The sequence below is a fragment of the Capra hircus genome (genome assembly GCF_001704415.2).
Source record: "Capra hircus breed San Clemente chromosome X unlocalized genomic scaffold, ASM170441v1, whole genome shotgun sequence".
Taxonomy (NCBI): Eukaryota; Metazoa; Chordata; class Mammalia; order Artiodactyla; family Bovidae; genus Capra; species Capra hircus.
The window spans coordinates 10108223-10127448 of record NW_017189517.1 but is presented as its reverse complement, the minus strand read 5'-3'; the positions used below and the strand labels follow the sequence as shown (position 1 = coordinate 10127448).

Genomic DNA, 19226 nt, shown 5'->3' with positions numbered 1-19226 from the left:
TCTTGTCAGTGGAACCAAACTCTGCACAGCTCTCCACCGCGGAGCCAGCAGAGCTGTCTGCAGGCTGAGGGTTGCCTGGGACTGGAGTTCCTTTATTTGATTTCTAAGACAAAAGAACCTGTAGCATCAGCCTGAATTGTACCCAGACTACCGTAAATGAGTATTCCAGAATTCCTGACTCTTCCAGTGATCTCCATGTTACACATCTGGCCCAACAGTAAGCAGATAGAGATCACAGGAGTCCTTTGTTCCATGCCTGATTCAACTTTATAAAGGACCCAGAAGTTGTATAGCAGAGGGGTTGAAAACTCCAAGTTGAAGGTTTCATTTCTTTGAGCTACACATTTAATCTAGAAATCATTTTTAAAGACTCGTTAAAGATAAATGTTCTTTCCTAAGTGGACACATCACTATGGATTTTATGGAAAGACATTCCAAAGATAAGTGTTAGTCACTCAGTCGTGTCTGACTCTTTGCGACCCCATGGACTACAGCCCACCAGGCTCCTCTGTCCATGGAATTCTTCAGGCAAGAATACTGGAGTGGGTAGCCATTCCCTTCTCCAGGGGATAAAACAGCATAACATTGAGTTTATATTGTCCCTCAGCAGCCTTCTAAGCAGGTTGTGGCCTTCTTACTGTTTTGTGCAGCAAGATTTGGGTGGGAAAGGATTCAAGTTGGCAAAGAGCTGATACCTACTTTCCCAACAAGATGTTTGCATTACACCAAGTTAATCTCCTCCGCAGTCCCTTAAATATGCTCCACTTGAACTACCACAGATCTTTCACGGTTTTCATTCTCCCCAAATAATCACTACAACTTATATTGTCCTCCACTCTCTTTTGGACCTATCCACACAGCTTCCGTGTCTTTGAGGGTTCAGCTCAAGTCCTGTCTCTTCCAGGAAGCCTCTCCCAACCACTCCAGTCACAGTGTACTCTCTGTCCACTGATGATCTGCTATCTATTTGACACTTCATCATCTACCACTTTGTAGTGTTCATTGGCAGTTTAATCTCCAGCTCTTACTTCTCTCCCATGCTCTAAATTCATCCTGCCAACCTGCTAGAAATCTTCAAAATGATAACCTGCTGGCACCTCTACTTAACATGTCCAAAACAACTCATCATCTTCCAGTACCAATCACCCACCCCCAACACACACACACACACACACACACAACCTCCTATCTTCTCTATTAAGGGAGTTCAGCATCTACCAAACATTTCCTATGTCTAAAGCACTACAGGAGAAGGCAATGGCACCCCACTCCAGTACTCTTGCATGGACAGAGGAGCCTGGTGGGCTGCAGCCCATGGGGTCTCGAAGAGTTGGACACGGCTGAGCGACTTCACTTTCACTTTTCACTTTCATGCATTGGAGAAGGAAATGGCAACCCACTCCAGTGTTCGTGCCTGGAGAATCCCAGGGACGGGGGACCCTGATGGGCTGCCGTCTATGGGGTCGCACAGAGTCAGACACGACTGAAGCGACTTAGCAGCAGCAGCAGCAGCAGCAAAGGACTACAATTAGGCACTATGGACACAGAAAGATATACAGAGATGAATAATTTCTGTTTGACCTCCTTGTCAGGATGAGCTGGGTACCTCTCTTCTGCTCACCATTCTCCAGACTACCTTGTATTTAGAACTTAACATTAGATATGCTAGTAAGACCATCTCCCCACAAGACTATGAACACCACGAGGGCAAGAGGCATGGTTCAGGTTTATGTGCTTCACTGGTTCCCTCATCATAGAACTGATATCCTACTCCTGGCAAATAAACCTTTGCTGCCCAGCTAGGCGGATGACACTGCATGCCCTTAAGGAGCTCACCATCCACCTGGACCCCCAGGCTTGGCATTATGTTCACCTCTTCCTTTTCCTCATAGCTAATCATCAGCAAGTTTTCTTGATTCTGTTTTCACAGTATCTATTGCATCCATCCGGAGAACACAATGGCACCCCACTCCACTACTTTTGCCTGGAAAATCCCATGGATGGAGGAGCCTGGTAGACTTCAGTCCATGGGGTCGCTAAGAGTCAGACACGACTGAGCGACTTCACTTTCACTTTTCACTTTCATGCATTGGAGAAGGAAATGGCAACCCACTCCAGTGTTCTTGCCTAGAGAATCCCAGGGATGGGGGAGCCTGGTGGGCTGCCGTCTATGGGGTCGCACAGAATCGGACACGACTGAAGCGACTTAGCAGCAGCAGCAGCAACTGCATCCATCCACTTTCTCTTCTTCTCCACAGTCATCAAAGTCAATTGCTGGGACCTCAGCAGTAGTCTTTACTGCTTTCCCCACATCCTCCTTGATTATCCCCACCACTTCCCTGCCATCCAGCCCCAACATCACCACTAGAAAGATTTCTCTAAACCACATGCAATCCCCTGCTTACAGCTTGTCATTGACAGCCTTCTTAAAGTAGCTCCAGCCATACCCCTTCTCTTCACTCACCTGACCCTCAACCCAAATCCTCCTACCACTCATTCCATGCTTCCCTACTTCCCAGCTTTAACTTAGTAACTGCTTCTATCCTCTGCCCATCAGAAGCCTCTTTTCATCATTCAAGACCGAAGTCAAGTGCTTCTTTCCTCTTAGGTTACTGTTAATCAAATAATTTCTTTACTCTTCCAACAGCTTTGTACATATAACTTTGTGTGACTCTGTCCTAACCTGTCATGTACACACCTATCCTGACTACTAGACTGAAAAGTCCTTGGGGGCAGAGTCCATGAGGACAGATTATTACAACCCCCTTCCCACCAAGTGGGCTTCCCTGGTAGCTCAGTTGGTAAAAAGAATCCATCTGCAATGCAGGAGACCCCAGTTCAATTCCTGGGTCAGGAAGATCCCCTGGAGAAGGGATAGGCTACCCACTCCAGTATTCTTGGGCTTCCCTGGTGGTTCAGATGGTAAAGAATCCACCTGCAATGCAGGAAACCTGGGTTCAATCCCTGGGTTGGGAAGATCCTCTGGAGGTGGGCATGGAAACCCACTCCAGTATTCTTGCCCGGAGAATACTCATGGATGGAGGAGCCTGGTGGGCTACAGTCTGGGGTCGCAAAGAGTCAGACACGTCTCAGTGGGTAAGTACAGCACAGCCCCACCCAGTACCCAGGAAATACTCAACAAATAAGCTGAACAGAACTGAATAACCTGTCCCACAACATTCATTCATTTTACAAATATTTACCGAGCCAAATCAACAGAAGAAACATCTCTGCCCTTGTGGCACTTATATGCTAATGGTAGAACACAGATGGTAATGAAATAAATAAATAAATATACACTGTTAGAAATAAATGGTAAAAAAAAAAAACCTACAAAAGGGAAAGGGGACAAGAGTAGTGGCAACAGGGTCCAATTTTCCCCTGGGTGATCAGATAAGATGCTACTTCGAAGCCAACAAGGGAGCAAAGACCTGAAGTAGGTAAGGGTGGAGGGACAGCAGGTGAGGCAGGAACCTGTCTGGAACAGGCAACCAGGAGGCCCACATGGCTGAAGTGGGACAAGTGAGGGGGAGAGAGGTCAGAAAGAAGGTCAGAGGGGACACCAGAGGCCAATACTGGAGGCCATGTAGACTATTGGGATGACCTTGACCTTCACTGTTTTTGAGCTGGGAGCCATTATAGTACTCAAGTTACATTTTAAAAGGATCATTTTAAAAGTACCTTCTCAATCATTTTAATAATGCTCAAGGTACATTTTAAAAGTACGCTCTGGCTATTGAGTTTAAACTACACTATAGGAGTGACAAGGACAGGGGCAGGGATGCCAGTTAAGAAGCTATTGCAGTAAACTAGGCGGGAAGTGGTCCATACTCTTCCAGTCCTAGGCTTTCCCTGAGAGGCAGGCCTCCTGACCCCAGTTAGGCAGACCTATTCTTGACAGCTGGAAAAGAGTTTCTAAGGGTTAGGTTCCCCAGGTGCTCAAACAAGAGCCAGAGCTTGCCAAGTGTATCCTTAACTGAGTTGTAAACCAAAGAGAGTTTAGAAAAACTCAAAGAGAAGGGGTCCAAGACCAGGACAAACTTAGGGTGGTTGGTTCACAAGGGAGGAGCCAGACTATATGCTACAAGGCATCTCAGTAAGGGACACTATAAGGAGTGTGGCGTGCTGTCTGTTGGCTACCTACATCCCCTCAACAATGCTTGGGATTCCCAGGCCAGGCCAGGAAGCAAGGGCCGTTCCTTTTACTTTTCTGATGAAGGCATTGAATCAGTGAACAAAGTTACAGTGAATCTGTCAAATTATTTAGAGAGTCTAACAACCAGATTATACACATTGAAAGATGTAAAAGGGGCAAAAATCAGCCGTGAAAATCATCAAAACCCAAGGAAATTCCAGGCAAAGCCCATGAAGATACTTCAGGGCTCAACAGAAACTCCTCGATTCCCAGTACTAAAAGATACCAAGACATTTACACACACACACATAATTATAAATCTGTTAGTAAATACTTATTCCACTAAAGGAAATGCTCTGCCTTCACCTGACACACAACACAGAAAAGCGTGAAGCTAAATTTCAGCTCAAATACTTTAGGGAAAAGCTCCTAACAGTGGTTATCTGGAGGAGGAGATAAGAGGGGAACTTTTATTGTCTCCATTATCTATTTTGATAAGTTTTAACTTATAGTGAGCCTATAATCTTATTAAATAATAGTATTAATTTTGAGGTATTAAAAAAGCAAAAAAGACATCAACCAAAGGAAAAAATATACCAAGGAGCTAACTACTCAAAAGGAGCCCCTGGGTAAATAGTTTTGAAGCATGAAGAGCAATAATAATGTGAATAACTGAACCTTATTTTATCTGTATTATGACCCATTTTTATAATGCCAGGGATTTTTGTTGGTTTTGTAATATAAGCAAGATTTAGTTTCTTGAAGAATAAAAGGCAAGAGAGTTACCTAAGAAAGTTCTAGAATGATTACTGATGAGCGATTAGATTGCATTTCTCTGGGTATCATCATAAAAAAGGGTAAACGGTTAGCAGTGTGCAATGACTTTAAGGGCAATCTTATTCAGAATCAAAGTGGCCAGACAGCTTCCTGCAGCCTTGTGATTGTTATTTCTCCTACATATCTCTGAGACATTTAGACTTAAGTTTGCTCAAAGAGCTTAGGGATAAAAAAAGGAAGCGAGCACATGGCCTCTCTTATTATTGTATTCTGCCATCAGTGATTCTTGGAGTAGCAGGAAGGACTTTGTAGATGGGCTACATGGGCTAGAATTAGTAGCAGAAAGGGACATAGTTAAGGTGGAACAGTTGTCTAAGCTTTGAATTCTTTTGCTTTTTTAGTTTCTTGCCGCCTTGATGTAATCTAAATACAACTTGGCTTCAAAATATCTAATCACAGATTTTTTTTTACCCCAGTTCTGTTCTAGTCTTTTTCACATATACCAGTACAAACAATTCTGTGAACCAATGAAAACTGAAAGATTTTCTGTCCAAAGACCAAAAAAAGCTTTGAGAGTCAAAAAAGCTCTGAAAAGATTGACTTACCACTGGATTTAATTTCTCGGACATAATTACTAGGGAACCAGCCTGTTCTCCCATTTAATGTGCCTTCCCACCAGCCTCCTTCTTCAACTCTAGTGACATAAATGATGTCCCCTTTACAGACAGATAGCTCGTCTTCATTAGTCTGCTTAAAGTTGAATCTCGCCTTTACTATCAACTGGTGACTTCCATTTTCCGTCATCTCCTGGAGAAATAAAAGTCACACCAGATTAGGTACTTATGTCAATGAGGCTGGGGCAGAAATTCTATGAATTTAGGCAAATAAAGTAGGGTGACCAAGGATAAAACCCCAGGTCTATCTCAGTCTTGAATCTTTAACTTAGGAATGGGCCTAATGTAGGTAGGCCTTGCGGGGGCACAGGCAGTGAGAAGAAGGGGATTAATAAAGCCCTCAAAATTGTAGGCAAACTTTTGCATTTGTGAGAATGTGTATTTTGGAGGGGGTCATGCCTTCATCTCCTTGTCCCCCACCAGTTATCTAAAGATACTACTTTTATTTTTTTGGCCACACCACTCAGCTTGTGGGGATCTTAGTTTCCCCATCAAGAATCAAACCCAGGCTCCCCTCAATGGAAGCATGGAGTCCTCATCACTGGACTGCCAGGGAATTCCTGAAAGATACTTATTTAAATGAGCTAGGAAACAAAGTAGATTAATAAACTATCCCACTCTGCCTGTACCCAACACTCAGACAAAGTCTTACATAATTACATGACCAAGATTAGGTACTAACCTCATCTCATAAAATCTGCCTCCCACCTCCCAATTACTAAGAATATCTTAAATTGGCTAAGGCTTAGTCATATGCAAAGATCAAATATCCCATAGTTACCCAAGTCAGGAGCTCTTAACCTGTCACAGGTCCCTGAGAAGATGATGGCACAATGTGCCTTTACCCAAAACAGAGACTAGTAAGTTCAGGGAGAAGATTTTGCATACAATTGGAGAGGGCCCAAGAGGTATGGAACCATACAGTGTTCATCAGCTTCTGAAAGGGATCTCTGATCTCAAAAGGTTAAGTGCTTTGGAAGTAATTAAAGTACTTTGGAACTAATAGCTCCTGATGGCTTAAAGCAAGTGGGTGGATTTTGACAGGGAATAAAGGTCTCAAAAGAGCAGAAGCTAGGGTGCTTCCTTCCAAACGAAAGCTCCCATTAAGACCAAATGCAATGATAACTGAGCCATCCCAATACAGGAGCTCAATAGGAATGCAAAGAGAAAAAGAAAATGGCAGTGATGATGATGAGAGCAAGTAATATATATTGATTGCCTGCACTGTGCCAGGCACTATTTAGTTCTCTAATAAGCCGGGGGCGGGGGCGGGGGCGAGGGGTAGGGGCTGGTGACGGGGAAATAACAGCAAACTTCCCTCAGGAAGTTGGACTAACAACTGACATTTGCATAGGGTTCTCAGTTGCTCAATTCTAGAAAGGGATGGGCTTCCCTGGTGGCTCAGACAGTCAAGAATCTGCCTGCAATGCAGGAGACCTGGGTTTCAATCCCTGGGTCAGGAAGATCCCCTGGAGAAGGGAATGGCTACCCACTCCAGTAGAAAGGGATAGAACTTTGAGGCTTCAACCCTGACTTTCTGACTCTGCGGCCCACATGCCTTTGATGCGTTCCCTTGGGCCAGCCTGAATTGGGGTGAGGTTCCAAATTCATTTTATCACAACACCGCAAACCAACAGGATGGTATGTCACCACCTATGGAGATGTAACCAAGATAGCCATCGAATTTTACGGATTTAAAAACAGGCCAGGGGAATTGGGGACCATACTTACCACTGGCTTTGACTGCCTTTGCAGTCCTGGAGCTGTGCTAGAAACTGCTCCCTGTGGGTTTGTCTGAGAACTATTAGCAGCGCTAAGAGAAGAGGAACGTCGACATGGCCTTTCTGAGAGCTGATCTGTGAAAAGAGGAAAAGGCACCGTAAAGAGAGGCCCTTGTGTCAGAAAAACGTCTCCAGCAAAATATTATCTTTCACGGGACATTATCAAAGGCAATCTGACCAAACTTCTAACTGTTCCGTGATGAACATGCTGAGCTTATTTCATCCCCCCGCCCCTCCATTGCAGTGGCCAACTTCTCTTTCTTAACCTTACTGGCCATTGTTCCCCAGTAGAATGAAAAACAGCGACACAACCACATTTTCTCTTAACCCATGTCTCTACAACACTTTGCTTCTGAACCCGTTGCAACAGTATGCCCTCTGATCCCCAGCAGAACTATATTGGATACCAAACAGCTGTCTGTGGCTCTTATTACTTTGAAATATTTTAAATTTCTCGCTTTGTTTTTTGGCCCATAACTGAGTGGTTCTTTTCTTCCTCACATGGAGCAATGTGGCACATATAATGTCAAATCTCCCTTTGTGCCTGGGGGATGGGAGAATAAGAATGAGACAGAATGTGTGTCTGGGAAAGATGCAGTCTTGATACTAAAATCTTTTTTTTTAACTCAAATTCAAGAGTCTTTTCCTTGAAACCATGTGAAATTCGATCAGCCCAGCGCTGAGTTGGGTGTTTTCAGAATGCCCAGAGCATACTAAAGGGAGGAGTTGGCTTCCTGACAAATTCAAATGAGAGTTCTTTTCCTCTCCATTTATTTTTAAAAGATATAAACTGCAAAAGTCTAAAGCCCAAACATTCCCTAGGCGACAAGCTCAGTATCCAAGTAATTTCCTTGATGCTGTGGGTTTTAACTTTCACCTCCTTGTATTTTATAAATATCTGTGGCAAGGGAAGAGACTGTAAAACTTGCTAGGAGAGTTTGGCAAAGGAACATATAATTTGTATGGCATAATGTTAGAATTATACGATCCTCCCTGCCCAGAACTGGATAGTTGTCATGTGTGTTAAATATAGTTACTTGAATTAGCTGTACTTTCTGCTATACGCCTTGCAATAGCGCCAAAGCATTTTCTTCCAGAAAGCAAAAGAACAACTTCAGAGAAGTATTTTTACATTTATTGCTATTATATACAGCTCTTTTGACTAAAACTGTAATTACTTGATAGCTTCCAAGATGCCCCAGCCTCTTTGGCACTTGATTATATTGTCTGTTCTTGTTCTTTAATTGTTTCACATGGGTAAGTTGAGTCTCCCTAAATAGATGGTAATTTTCTCCAGGGCGGGGACCACGTCTTACACTTTCTTTGTAGCACCTGGCAGTGCTGGGCACACAGCGTGTTGACTTTTCAGTGTTTTGAGCAGCAAGACCCAAGTTGGAGCGTCAGGGCTCTAGAGTCAGTGAGATGTGGGTCTGAATTCCAGGTCTGCTGCTTACTTTCTGCTCGAACCACTATGGGCCTGACTTTCTTCATCTGTAATATGGACCTACTACTGACACCTACTCCACCTACTCCCAGGCTTGTTTCAAAGATTGAATGGGACTACCGATGGCTCTTAGGACAGCCATGACCCATGGTAAGGGGTCAACGCATGCTAACTATGGTTATTACTGCCCTGCTCTCAGTAAGATACTGTATCATGGAAGGAATGAAGCTATCCTTTAAGGTTATCATCATTTGGTTCACATGTACTAGGATTTATATTTATTTCATTCTGCCAATGTGATGGGTATTAAACATTTAAATAAATGATGTTCTTTTCTCTCACTATGAACCTGAGGTTTCATTTCCAGTGCGAGGTTACTGAAGGGTTCCTTAACATGGACAAAGACATACTGAAAACTATGAGAAAAAAAAAAAAATGTCTCTGGCGGGGAAAGGGAAGTAACGGCTGCATTTTGTAAACTTTATGAAAAAAGGAACTGATCTTTTTCCTTTTAATTTTCTGCCTGTTATACTCAGGGGTCTATTTGATAGCTTTGAATGAAATTGTTTCTTGATTCTTACTATATTAAGGGCATTAGAAAACATCTGTAATAGTTATGTTGAAATCCTAAAGTATGACGAATTAAAGCATCTGGCACCCACTGGGGTTCTTTTAAGGGGAAGAGAGAAATCTGTCCCAAGGGCACAGTTGTGGCCATAGTCGGATCCTAGAGGAATCAGAGACACGTGAACCCAAACATGTCACCCAGGCCCCCCCACCCATCTCAAGCCCTACTTACCTTCTGTTGCTTTGTTGACAGCTAAAAGAGTGTGCAGAACCTTGGAGAAATTGACCCCTGCATAAAGGTCCTCAGGATCAAATATCTATGAGAAAGGAAATTGAAACTGTTAAGACACTGTAAGTATTCAACTCAACAAACCAAAGTATCAGAAGGCTACTTCCTCCAGCTCTCAGGGGAAAATAATGTAAAAGCCAAGACCCAAACCTCTGTATACCGTTGGGAAAAAATGAAAGCGGCAGCAAAGCCGCCTAATGACATATGGCAGCCATCAGTGAGTCAGAGAGAAGCAGTAATGGGAAATGAGAACTACGCCGAGTGCAGCGCCCACCAGGAAATGCACAGACCTGCTCTTCTGACCTGAACCCATCAATACTCTCGGCCCAGTTACCGGAAACCCTGTGCTAGGTTACAGTCAGTGCCCATCAACTACCGAAGGAGGGGGAGCCCTTGTGACACCCTCCCCTCAGTACACTTTATTCACTGTGCTCAGCCGGGCGCCATCAGCACTGCCTTCCTCACTTCTGCCCATCCTCACTGTGGCCACACACTGGGTCCCAACTTCACACTGCCCAAACTTCCTGCCTAGGCCTGCCTCTTGCTCCCAGCCTCAGTGCCCAGTTTCTGCGGCTTGATCTTGCCCCTCTCAGCTCATCTTCATGGATCTGACCCTTGGCCACTCTGAGCCTCTAGGTTCTTCCTGGCCTTAGGTAACTTTTCCGGATATGACCTCTGCCCTTCCTGGTATTGCTCAACTGCTGGCAGCAAAACATTGAAGAAATACAATATTTCACATGGCCAGTTGTAACCATCATTCTGATATCCCCTGTCCCTAGGGAAGATACCAAGCAGTTAGTGTTTTAAAGACAATTGTTCATTTAAAAGTGTATTCAATATCTTGTAATAACCTATCATGGAAGTGAATCTGAAAAGGAATAGATCTATAGATGTATAAGTGAATCACTTTGCTGTACACCTGAAACATTGTAGATCAATTATACTTTAGTAAAAAATAATTTCACAAATTTAAGAATAACATTTTAAATGCTTTCAATGTATTAAAGTGTATGGCGATGTCTTCTAGTCTCATAAATGTGTATTTGAAACTAGAAGTCTGCTCAAGGACAGGCTCAACCTATTAATCCGCCAGTCAATGATACAGATCTATATATGGTTTAGTGGCTAAGTCTTGTCTGACTCTTATGACCCCATGGACTGTAGCCTGCCAGGTTTCTCTGTGCATGGGATTTCCCAAGCAAGAATACTAGAATGGGTTGCCATTTCTTTCTCCAGGGGATCTTCCCAACTCAGGGATCGAACCCACATCTCCTTCATTGGCAGGCAGATTCTTTACCACCGAGCCACCTGGATTCCCAGATCTATATACATATCTATTGTGCTGTGCCATGCTGTGCTCAGTTGTATCTGACTCTTGCTCCCCAGGGGATTGTAGCCCACCACACTCCTCTGTCCATGGGATTTCCCAGGCAAGAATACTGGAGTGGGTTGCCATTTCCTTCTCCAGGGATCTTCCCAACCCAGGGATCAAACCCACATCTCCTTCATTGGCAGGTGGATTCTTTACCACTAGCACCACCCTCCAATGCTTAACCAGAGGCCCACTTTCTGGATGGAAATACACCTTAAAACATTTTGTTCCAGGATGTCAAGAAGTTTGTATCCTTTTTTTTCCCCCAGTGTGGTGATGGGAATAAAATGTACCTTTTCATGTGGGGCATGGTTGGTAATGAGCCTAAGATTCTGAAGGATCTGTCTTCCCTGATGGGAAGGTAGAGACATTTGTTCCATTTCTAATCTGCATGTTTTCTGGGAGCTTTGTCAAAATCCAATTTTGTCTTCTTTGTGTACATATTCTTTAAGACCTAAAATCTGTCTCTTGAGTGAAAATATATAGTATCCATTTCTTTTTCCCACATTTGGGAGGGAGGCCGTCAGTGTAAACAATATATGCAAATATGGGCCTCTTCTGAGACCCACAAGTCTTTATTCATTTAATCAATGAATGTTTTGCATTCAAGCTTAAAATGACTGATGAGCCCAATCACATCTAAAAATGAGATTCTAATATAATTCTAGCAAAGGGGAGATGTCAATATTACTAAAGAGTTAAAGGACACTACAATCCAAATATGTTCCTGAATGCTACAATCTAAAATGCAAAGGTTTCCAGGAATAAATGGATAGGCATTCTGTTTTAGTTTGCCAAGACCTGAGTGAACAAGATGCAACAGACCCTAGAGACACTATCAAGTATCCCATGGGATTCCAAACTTATTGTATCTCCCTTAGAAGTGATATCAATGGGAAAGTGTTAATGACATGTAAGGACTTCCCTGGTGGCTTAGATGGTAAAGCGTCTGTCTACAATGTGGGAGACCTGGGTTCGATCCCTGGGTCAGGAAGATCCCCTGGAGAAGGACATGGCAATCCATTCCAGTACTCTTGCCTGGAAAATCCCATGGACAGAGGAGCCTGGTAGGCTACAGTCCATGGGGTCGCAAAGAGTCAGACATGACCGAGCGACGTCACTTTCAACTTCACTTTAATGACATGCATGCCAAAATGGTAACAAAGCAAAAAACTCCTAGTGGGAGTGTGAGCATGTGTATGCACATGGATGTGTGCATTGGGTAGATGTGGTGGAGATGAGCAGTGTCTAAAATAATAAATGGATGTAAATATTAGCAGAAAAAGGCTGAGAACTGTGATAAAAAACCTCCACCTTTCTTTTGAGGTTGCTCCTTATCCAGGTTAATTGACCTCCTATAGGCAACCACACTGGCAATATTCACCTGTATTAGTTGTTGTTTAGTCGCTCAGTCATGTCCAACTCTTTGCAACCCCATGAACTGTAGCCTGCCGGGTTCCTCTGTCCATGGGATTTCCCAGGCAAGAATACTGGAGTGGGTTGCCATTTCCTTCTCCAGGGGATCTTCTCGACACAGGGATCAAACCCATATCTCCTGCATTGGCAGGCGGAGTCTTTACCACTGAGCCACTAGGGAAGCCCACTTGTGTTGGTACTTGGCCGAATTTGAGAATAAAGACACTGATCAGAAAACGAAACATGCATCAGCAAGAGGTACTGCGTCTGCTTGAGGGAAGTTGCCTGCACTATACACAGTTCCCTTTTTTAGAAAACCTCAATACACTAGAATTTACCCACAGATGCTGTTCTGAAGCACTCGGAACTACATAGGAAGAAGTTGGAAGCGGCCTCTGGGGACTAGTAGAGAAGGCAAAGCCAGAGGGTTGTGATTTCTGAGCCAATGGAAAGTTAGACAGAACCATGTCACCCTCCACTGCACCACACCCTCATGAGCCTCACATGGAATAATACTGAACATTCCGTCCCAGACCTTCTTCCTCGCTCTTGAGATTGGTCACCTACTAAAATGGAAATACTGTCTACAGAAAGTGCAATACTTTGAGCTGCTATCAGTCTTTTACACCTTAGTGGAAATGAGAGGTGTGAAACCAAGTTTAGAGATGATGATGTGGAGAAAAACTAAGGGCACTGACATCCATCTGGGAAAAAGCAAGGGAGACTCCCCCACCATGGAGAGGGTATGAGGTAAGTAGACTCCAATACAAGTCACTTGCCTAGGATTAATCCCAATCATTTACATGTACAAAATGGAGAACCAATTCCCGTTTTCTATCTGCAAAGCACTGGGATGGTGAAAAGGTAATGCAAATTTCTGCTCAGATGCTATATGCGATTTCCCAATACAGTGGCCAGATGACACGCATCTCTGGCTCCTTTATGAAAGCTTCATGCACCTGTTTAGTGTCTCTGGTATGAAACTGAGCTTCAGATTAGCTGTTTTAAAATTTTTTTTGGTCCACACAATGCAGCATGTGGGATCTTAGTTCCCCGACCAGGGATTGAACCTGTGTCCCCTGCACTGGAAGCATGGAGTCTTAACCACTGGACAACCAGAGAAGTCCCTAGCTGAACTTTCTTGATACTTATTTTGGTGCAGAAATTAGCTGCTTAGTTCCAGTTGGATCTGTGAAGGTCGAATGAACAGCAGGATTCCCTCCCTCCATTCACCACTACTGTGAGGCAGACAGGAAAGAAAAGATTGCTTCTTAGACTACAGCTCAACGGTTTCAAGGTCCCAGGCCTGCCATGGAATGAGGCAAGGTTCAAGAATAACAACAGCAAAAAAACATTTACTCTACACTGGGTAAGCAATGGAGAGACAAGGAGTAAAGTTCATTAAAGATTTTAAGTATTTACATAGGGCTAGCCTAAGGTCTAATCCTACATCAGCAGCTGAAATCAGACAAGGCCCTTCATTTTTAAATGTTTCCCCACATTTTTCCATTTTGGATATCCACAATGACAGCAAAACCTATTTTCCATCCACTAAACACCAGGTGTTAATTCTGAACCATTGGGGATCTGCCAGTATAAGCTGCACAGAAGTTAATATTTATATGGCTTTACAAATAGATCCTTTTTGGAGGAGTTTTCAGTTTCAACATGTATGCTATTTTATGACATCCTCCCTAAACTGACAAAAGTAAGGAAGCGCAGAAGACACTCCCCCAACCATTTGGTAATCTTACTGCTACAATTTCCTGACTTACTGAGCCCTTGCTATGTGCTATGGGCTGACACCATCCATTCATTGCCTTTGATCCTCCCAGCAAGCCTGTAATCTAGGTACAGTTATTTTCCCTCATTTTATAGATAAGTAAATGGTGACTCAAAGTAAGTAGTTAAGTCACAAAGCAAGAATGTGATGGAATCAATAAAAATATACAAGAAAGTGCTCTGAGGAGCATTTTAGCCCTGTATGCATACTCGAAGTTTTACTGTGTGTGTGTTAGTTGCTCAGTCATGCCCTGACTCTTTGCAACCCCACGGACTGTAGCCCACCAGGCTCCTCTGTCCATGGGATTCTCCAGGCAAGAATACTGGAGTGGGTTGCCATTCCTTTCTCCAGGAGATCTTCCTGACCCAGGGATCGAACCCAGGTTTCCTGCATCGCAGATAGCCTCCTTACCATCTGAGCCACCATGTTTTCCTGACATTAAAAAGATGAGAATGAAATCTGTGAGTTTGTACATGAAAAGAAATCCCTTGCTGCTGTCAATACAAGGAGTACCTTTACCACCCGCAGCAAGTTGGTTACAACCTCTAAGTCAACTTAGTTCAACTAATTGTGACAAAGAGAAATTCACCTGTATGAGAAGACTGTCTCTGCAGGGGTTTGCTTAACTCCTGTGCTGTCTTTCTCATTTCAGGGGGCAGCCCTGACCCAGCAGGCACCTCATCGTGTTTGCCAGAAGGGGTTCAGGGCTGTACTAAGTTACTCCTGTTTGTTCGTCTGGTTCCATCGTCCATATACGTTAAGTGTTGGCTGACGGGGTGGGGGTGGGGGTCGGGGTGGGGGATCTGGCCCATGGTTACAGGTCATGCTCTAAGCATCTGCGTTAACGAGTCATAGCCCCCGCCACATCCTCGTTAAGACAAGAAGCCATACCACAAACCAGTTCAGAACTACGTGATGCCTCTAATACCATGTGGCTTCAGTACCACTCAGTGCATTTCATTTAAAGCTAATTCAGGGTTTGGGGGGATCACAATAGACTCCATCACTCAACTATTAAAGCCTAATCAACTGCAAAGCAAGTGATTCAGTGAGACCACATGTATATAGCTTATGTTTCAGGCCCATTTAGAAAAAGAAAATTACTTTTTTCAAATATTTTAGGAACATTCCATCTCTTCCTTGTTCTTCTTGTTCTTATTGAATAAGATCTTAAATTAACTTAGACCATCTTGAATCCCATTCTCTAATCCTCACAGCTGAGCACACTGCCTCTGTTAACCCCTGAACTTTGGAGGAAATGTCATTACGTCGTGCGACAGAGCAAGCACATCTGAGCTGCTTAGTCATATTTCACTGGGTGGCAGTGCTCCTGGTTCTGTAGACCCAACCTGTAATGCTTCCACCCAGCTCCTCCTGAAAGCAGTCACCCAGTCAGCAACAAATAATCCTCTCATCTCAGAAACTGGACTCACTTTGATATTGGTATTCCACTTACTAGAATACAGGAGTTAGCATTTCTACTCTGCTTGGTTTTAAATGATAACTCTTCCAATTTGATATGGTGCAAAGCCTGCTCGCTACTTCTCTCCCTTATTTCCTTCCTTTCTCTACACTTCAGCCATTTAGAGAACAAGGTCTGACTTATGCACATAGCTGCAATAACATCGGTGTGCTGAAAAGAACACCGACGTGAGGGTCAGGAAACCTTGACTCTAATCCAAGATTTGTCACTGCAGGGCAGTTGTGAGGACTCAAGGAAAGCAACACTACTTTCTTTGTGTCTCTGTTTCCCATCTGGATGGTGAGAGATGTCTTTGACCAAAGGAGCCCAGTAAAAGGCCTGCTGATTCATCCTCTGAACAGGGGCTCCCAAAGGCAGCATCTTGGCTGGGTCCCCAAGGTCCAGAATCTGGTCTTCAAATCTCAAGGCTCTTGAAAATAGACTCACATTAACCACATTCACAAAAGGCTAATACATAAAGTGAAAAGCCAATGTACTAATTTTTCAAAAAATGAACCATTAAGAGGATTGGATCCTTCCATTTTACAGCCTAGATCACTCTCTCCCAACAGAGAAATCTACATGGTAAGCCAAATTACAATCAGAAATTTGTTGGATAATACAGAATCAGAGCAAAGGGAGTCTGGAGTATCACAGCCTAACATAATTATTACCTGTTTACAGCCGATTATTTTTTTCCAAAATGTCATTTTTAAATGGCTTATTTATAAATTCTGGCTCTATCTTCCTGCCAGTGCTTTGTGGGACTCGCGTTGCAACTGGGGATGGCTTTGACCATCTATGTCCTTTTGTTTCTGTGGATTTATACAGAGTTACCTTAGATAACTAATATGGGCTTCTTGATGACTTGGACCTCATGATATCCAGAGCCAGGAAGTCCAGCTTCACAGAGCTCCTGTAAAATGAGCAAAGGTCTGAGCATAATTGTGACTGCTCACACCTCATCTCGAAATCCCACAATCCACTTCCAGATGGCTTCCTCAGCATCACTGACATCACCGCATTATGATCTCCATTCTTCCTTGTGAGCACATGTTTACGGCAAAAACCACTTTCTCTACGACAGAAATTTATCTTCAGTTGAGTAGCAAGTGTTCAGGAAAGAGGGAAAGGAATGAGGAATGATATGGGCATCCTTATGGAAACAGTCGGAGAAGGCGATGGCACCCCACTCCAGTACTCTTGCCTGGAAAATCCCATGGTGGGCTGCAGTCCACGGGGTCGCAAAGAGTCGGACATGACTGAGCGACTTCACTTTCACTTTTCACTTTCATGCATTGGAGAAGGAAATGGCAACCCACTCCAGTGTTCTTGCCTGCAGAATCCCAGGGACGGCGGAGTCTGTGGGGTCGCACAGAGTCGGACACGACTGAAGCGACTAAGCAGTAGCAGCAGCATGGAAACAGTGCCAAGATTAAAAAGAGAAAGAGAGAGGACAATTGGCTTTGGATAATCTCACCAAAAAGAGAGTAGACGTGAAAGAAAGGAAAAGACAAAATCTCTCTTGTCAATAGCACTTGCCAAGCCAAGGAGAGAAGCCGAAGACCTAGAACCAGCTGCCGCCCAGCCAGATGGCCACTGTGGCCCACCTCCCACCCCCCACCGTCCTCCTGTGCCTCTGCCACTAGAGTTACACAAGCTGCCAGTTTTGAAGGGTAGGGCGGACAGACCCTCCAGACCCCTCCCCCCTCCGCTGGAGCATCTGTGCACCGGAGCTGGGGGTGTCCTCCCTGAGCCCTAAGTCCCCACCCCTTCAGAGAAGGCGACTTATTTCTTAGTCTTGCAGATTGGAACAAGGAACATATTTTCCCAGAGATACAGCGTCATTCCCGCCACTTAGTCTCTGTGACATCTGTAATTCAGTCACATTACTTATTAAACAAGCCCCTGTGGGCCGGCCAAACAGTCACCATGTAGCACCATATTTCTATGGGAAAATCTGCTACGTGTTCCTTACAATAACTTAAAAACAAACTTTTGGAAAATCCATTTTTACACTGAAGGATGCCTGAACATGGGGTCCCAAATCAACATCCTCATCCTTTATACTTCTTCCTTGTCCTTTCATGTAAAGGATAAATTAAAAAGATAAAAAAACACCCTAGATATTCCAGGTACTATTTCTTTTAGAACTCCCCATGATGAATCCAGCCATAGGTATAAAGACCATGAGAAGAGGCTCGGAAAGTCTAAGAGCCGAGAGCTCCTGCTGGTTTAATTGTCCAGGCAGTGAAGGAGGGGACTCTCCTGTGAAGACAGGGTTCCCAAAGCCCCTGCTATGATTTAGGGTCAGAGCCTGAAAACCTAGTAGAAGCAACTGCTTCGCAACAAATTCCATGCACAGGAGAGACTAGTGTTACATGTTGTTGCGCAGTCCTTCAGTTGCATCCAACTCTGCAATCCCATGGACTGTAGCACGCCAAGCTTATATCAATAAATCATCACTCACTGGTGAACTGGTAAGGTGGACTATCAGAGAAACTTAAATAAGTCCCATGAAGCCAGTTTTTTAAAACATCTTCATGTCTGGGCATTCGGGAAGGATGGACTGAGAGTTTGGGATTAGCAGATGCAAACGATTACTTATAGAATGGATAAACAACCAGGTCCTCTGTCATCCCCTTTTCCTCCCGCCTTCAATCTTTCCCAGCATCAGGGTCTTTTCAAATAAGTCAGTTCTTTGCATCAGGTGGCCAAAGTATTGGAGCTTCAGCTTCAGCATCAGTCCTTCCAATGAATATTCAGGACTGATTTCCTTTAAGATGGACTGGTTGGATCTCCTTGCAGTTCAAGGGATTCTCAGGAGTCTTCTTCAACACCACAGTTTGAAAGTATCAGTTCTTCGGCACTCATCCTTCTTATGGTCCAACTCTCACATCCGTACATGACTACTGGAAAAACCGTAGCTTTGACTAGACGGACCTTTGTCGACAAAGTAATGTCTCTGCTTTTTAATATGCTGTCTAGGTTGGTCATAGCGTTCTTCCAAGGAGCAAGGTCTTTTAATTTCATGGCTGCAGTCACCATCTGCAGTGATTTTGGAACCCAAGAAAGCCTGTCACTGTTTCCATTGTTTCCCCGTCTATTTGCCATGAAGTGACGGGACCAGATGCCATGATCTTAGTTTTTTTAATATTGAGTTTTAAGCCAGCTTTTTCACTCTCCTCTTTCACCTTCATCAAGAGGCTCTTTATTTCCTCTCCACTTTCTGCCACAAGGGTGGTGTCATCTGCATATCTAAGGTTATTGATACTTCTCCCCACAATCTTGATTCCAGTTTGTGCTTCATCCAGTCAGGCATTCTGCATGATGTACTCTGCATGTAAGTTAAATAAGCAGGGTGACGATATATAGCCTTTACGAGCACAAAGCTGAGGGAGGGAGGTGGGCAATGAACACAGGAGTCCCCCCTCTGGCAGTCTCATCCACTGCCTTCCTTAAAGTCCTCCACCCTCATGCCTCTCTTTCTTCTTGCTGTCTGCATAGATGGCACACACATAAACTC

At 43.9% G+C, this 19226-nt stretch overlaps 1 protein-coding gene across 5 annotated transcripts in view; it reads right to left on the bottom strand.

The window, feature by feature from the left end:
- Nucleotides 1-19226, bottom strand: part of ARHGEF6 (Rac/Cdc42 guanine nucleotide exchange factor 6) — a 116245-nt gene that overhangs the window by 74735 nt on the left and 22284 nt on the right. For all 5 annotated transcript variants that reach the window (XM_013976296.2, XM_013976297.2, XM_005700425.3 and 2 more), the window contains 3 exons: nt 9611-9695; nt 7318-7442; nt 5518-5719 (listed from right to left, as the gene is read on the bottom strand). In XM_013976296.2, the coding sequence (XP_013831750.1) occupies nt 5518-5719; nt 7318-7442; nt 9611-9695 (412 nt within the window). The remainder of the gene's footprint in view (nt 1-5517; nt 5720-7317; nt 7443-9610; nt 9696-19226) is intronic.